The sequence below is a fragment of the Bison bison genome, unplaced genomic scaffold (genome assembly GCF_000754665.1).
Source record: "Bison bison bison isolate TAMUID 2011002044 unplaced genomic scaffold, Bison_UMD1.0 scf7180017864353, whole genome shotgun sequence".
NCBI classification, from domain to species: Eukaryota; Metazoa; Chordata; class Mammalia; order Artiodactyla; family Bovidae; genus Bison; species Bison bison.
Genome location: NW_011494925.1, coordinates 6,318,599 through 6,322,289, shown reverse-complemented (window position 1 = coordinate 6,322,289; position 3,691 = coordinate 6,318,599). Strand labels below are relative to the sequence as shown.

Sequence of the window (3,691 nt, the reverse complement as noted above, 5' to 3'; positions counted from 1 at the left end):
GAAACAGCCACTCAGGAAATGGCTTCTATCCATGGCCTGAAATTCTTCTCATCTTCCTCAAGTTGCCACAGCAGCCATAGGCACAAGCAATAACGATTCAGCCACACAGAGCCTCTTGGCCACAGTGGTGCTGAGTCTCCTCTCCCACCAAGACACACCAGGGAAGTCAGGGGGCACAGATGGAGAGGAGACAGCTACAGCCACTGTCCATCCAACAGAGTCTCATCATCCACATGGGATGACACCATCACCTCTCACCAAGAGACCCGAGCCTGGGGAAATCCCTTCTCCTCGGCAGCATAGAGAGAGACAAGTAAGAGTTCTGGTAGCACGACATAAACCAACAGACCAAAAATCAGCACACAGGCCCTGTGAATTAAACTGTCGTTGGAACTGAGGCCAACAAAGGCAGGCCAGGACCTATGTGCTAAATCTAAACAGGGTTATCATCTGCTAGAATTAAAGATACCAATATGGCCCGCATTCTCCTAATATTAAAAAAAAAGTATCAAGGAAACAATCAAAAACTATTCATCATCCAAAGAATCAAAACACTGACAATGTGAATTAGAAAAGACAACCAACTGACATCAATCCTAAGATTAACTCAGGTATAGAATGGTGTAACAATTATTTCAAGCACCAAACATAAAAATGCTTCAACAATCAATTTCAAATTCTCTTCAAACAAATGGAAATTATAAAACTTAAAAATACAACATTAGAAACAAAACCTCACTGGATGGGATCTATGTGAAAGCGAAAGTCACTTAGTAGAGTGAAAATGACAGATGACAGAATTAGGGAAATTAAGAACAAATAAATAGTATTTACACAGTCTGAACACAGAGAATAGACACGGGGGGAAAAAAGCCTAAAAGAATTAGGTAAAATAAAAGATCCAGCATCTGTATCACTGGAGTCCTGAAAGTGGATAAGAGAGAGGTGTGCATGAAAGAGTGCTTGAAGAAATTATTACTAAAAACTCCCTAAATTTGGTGACACAAAACCCAACAGATTCAAGAAGCTTAGCGGCTACCAAACAAGTTAAACTCAAAGAAATCATACCAAGATACTTCATAATTAAACCTTTGAAAACTAAAGACAAAGAAAAAACTTGAAAGCAGCCAAAGAAAAATGATGCATTACCTATGGAGAACATCAATTTGAATGACAGCGGACTTCTAATCAGAAACTATGAAAGCTGAAAGGAAGTGGAACAAGAGTTTTCAGGTACTAAGATATATCAACAAGAATTCTCTATCCAATAAAAACTATCTTTCAGAAATAAAGGAGAAATAAAGACATCATAATATGAAATCTTAAGACTGCCTATAGGAAGGTCCTAAAACAAAAAGGAAATTAAAAAAAAGAGAAACCTGGAACAGCAGGAAGGAAGAAAAAAACGAGTAAAAATATGGGTACGTTCAATAAGCTATCCTTTCATCACAAGTCTTATAAACCATACTTGATAATTTAAACAAAAAGTTTAACACCATCAGATACTCAGGACATGATTTTTTGTGAAGTTAATTTGTGCTTTTATTTGCCAGTCTAATTTAACTATAGTGACCTGCAAACTTTTTTTTATCTAAAAAATACATTTTACAACACAATCCAACAAACACACATACATATATAAGGACATGACATTTAAATTGCATGGGGGGAAAGCGAAGTAAAGGAACCAAAATTTGTGGAAAACAAGTTTCCACAAATCACTCCATATAGTAAATACTGGTATCAATACACTACAGTGATACCCAGAGCAAACACTACAAAAACTATACAAAGGCCTACCCTAAAAAACACTATAGCGATATCACAAAAACATTCAAGCAAAAGGAAGGCAAGAAGAGAAAGATAAGAAACAGAAAAACAGATTAATAAAGTGGCACACTTAAACACTAATGTATCAATAATCACCATGAATGGCCTAAATATACCAACCAAAAGACAGAGATTGGCAGACTGAATAATGGAAAAACATGATCCAGCTGCAACCCACTTCAAATTCAACACAGATAGGTTGAATGCTAATACGATGCAAACATTTATCCACAAAAAGCAGAAGTGGCTACACTAGTCTACTAAAGGAGACTCCAGAGCAAAAAAAGTTACCAGAGACAACAATAAAAGAAACATCTGCCTGAAGACATAGGGATCCTAAATGTATATATACCACATTCAGTGAAGTCGCTCAATCATGTCCGACTCTATGACCCCATGTACTGTAGCCTACTAGGCTCCTCCATCCATGGGATTTTCCAGGCAATAGTACAGGAGTGGGTTACCATTTCTTTCTCCAGGGAATCTACCCGACCCAGGGATTGAACCTGGGTCTCCCGCATTGTAGGCAGACGCTTTTACCGTGTGAGCCACCAGGGAAGCTTTAAAATGTATAAGGCAAAAACCGGCAGATGAGAACTTTGAGGGAAATCTATTGTGAAAGAGTTGGCACATTTTCAAAAATATCTCCTAAAATCAACTACTTAGAAGACTACTAACACAGTTACTCTTATAGGTAATGACAGGGAAGAAAGGAGAAACCATACCTCTCCATTTCAGGGCCGAACACTAAAAATGGGCTCCTTACTAACTCCTCCGGTACCCTCAACAATTCTACAAGAAAAAATATTGCCCCCATTTTACAGCAGACAAAATTAGGGCTTACAGTTTAAGTTAACGAAGATCAAACAGCTAGTATGTAAATGAACCAAGATTCAATTCAGCTCTGAAACATTATAATAAGTACTCTTTTGACTATAAAGTGAGAAAGTGAAGTCGCTCAGTCATGTCCGACTCTTTGCGACCCCATGGACTGTAGCCTGCCAGGCTCCTCTGTCCATGGGATTTTTCAGGCAATAGTACTGGAGTCGGTTGCCATTTCCTTCTCCAGGGGATCTTCCCAACCCAAGGATTGAACCCGGGTCTCCCGCATTGTAGACAGACACTTTACCATCTGAGCCACCGACTATATGGCCTCTCAAACAGCACAAACCAAAAATTATTCTAAAACTTGAATCCTGAAGCAACCGGGTACTAAAATCCATACCTCTTCTGTGTGTTAAAGGCAAATTGCTTCTACAATCCTTCAGAAATAAAAATTTAACAACTATTTCCCCTTTTTATAGGTTTCTTTCCTTAACCATATCATATCATATGTACCATATGTATCATAGGGGTAGTCTTCCGTTTGGGTAAGAAGTTAAATACGAACTAAATCCAACTAGGGTATGAGATTTCCATTTTAAATCAAAGGTCTCCACTTTTATATTCTACCACTTTAATAACTGTGCTCACATGAAACAATTCAACCTTTCTGAATCTCCGTTTTCCCATTGTTAAAGAGCAAAAATTCTTGTCAACAAAAGGTACTTTGTAGACATGTTTAAGTAAAAAGTGTTCTCAGGAAACAAACTGAAATGTCTTCACGTGGTCTTCCACTTGTGAAGTGACTCCCAACAAGGTCTGCATTTCTAAGCCTGACTAGTTGTGTCTGCCATCTTCACGATCTTCCGGAGACGCTCAAGTTTTGGAGACTAACGACTGCTAGACGGGCGCCGTGGGACCCATGCTGCCTGCGCTGATAGAGGCAGCAGTCCCTGAACCCGAGACAGCCCCGTCTCTCCGCCGAGCCGGGCCGGGGCGCTCCGAGGCGGGGGACCTCTCGCAGCGCAGACGCCCTGCC

At 39.7% G+C, this 3,691-nt stretch overlaps 1 protein-coding gene across 1 annotated transcript in view; it reads right to left on the bottom strand.

Annotated features, from left to right (window-relative positions):
* The window catches only part of ATP9B (ATPase, class II, type 9B), a 151,572-nt gene extending 148,838 nt beyond the window's left edge, over positions 1-2,734 (bottom strand). The window contains exon 1 of the mRNA XM_010855064.1: positions 2,556-2,734. Coding sequence (XP_010853366.1) covers positions 2,556-2,647 — 92 coding nt within the window. The 5' untranslated portion in view covers positions 2,648-2,734. The remainder of the gene's footprint in view (positions 1-2,555) is intronic.
* Between the last annotated feature and the right edge of the window lie 957 nt (positions 2,735-3,691).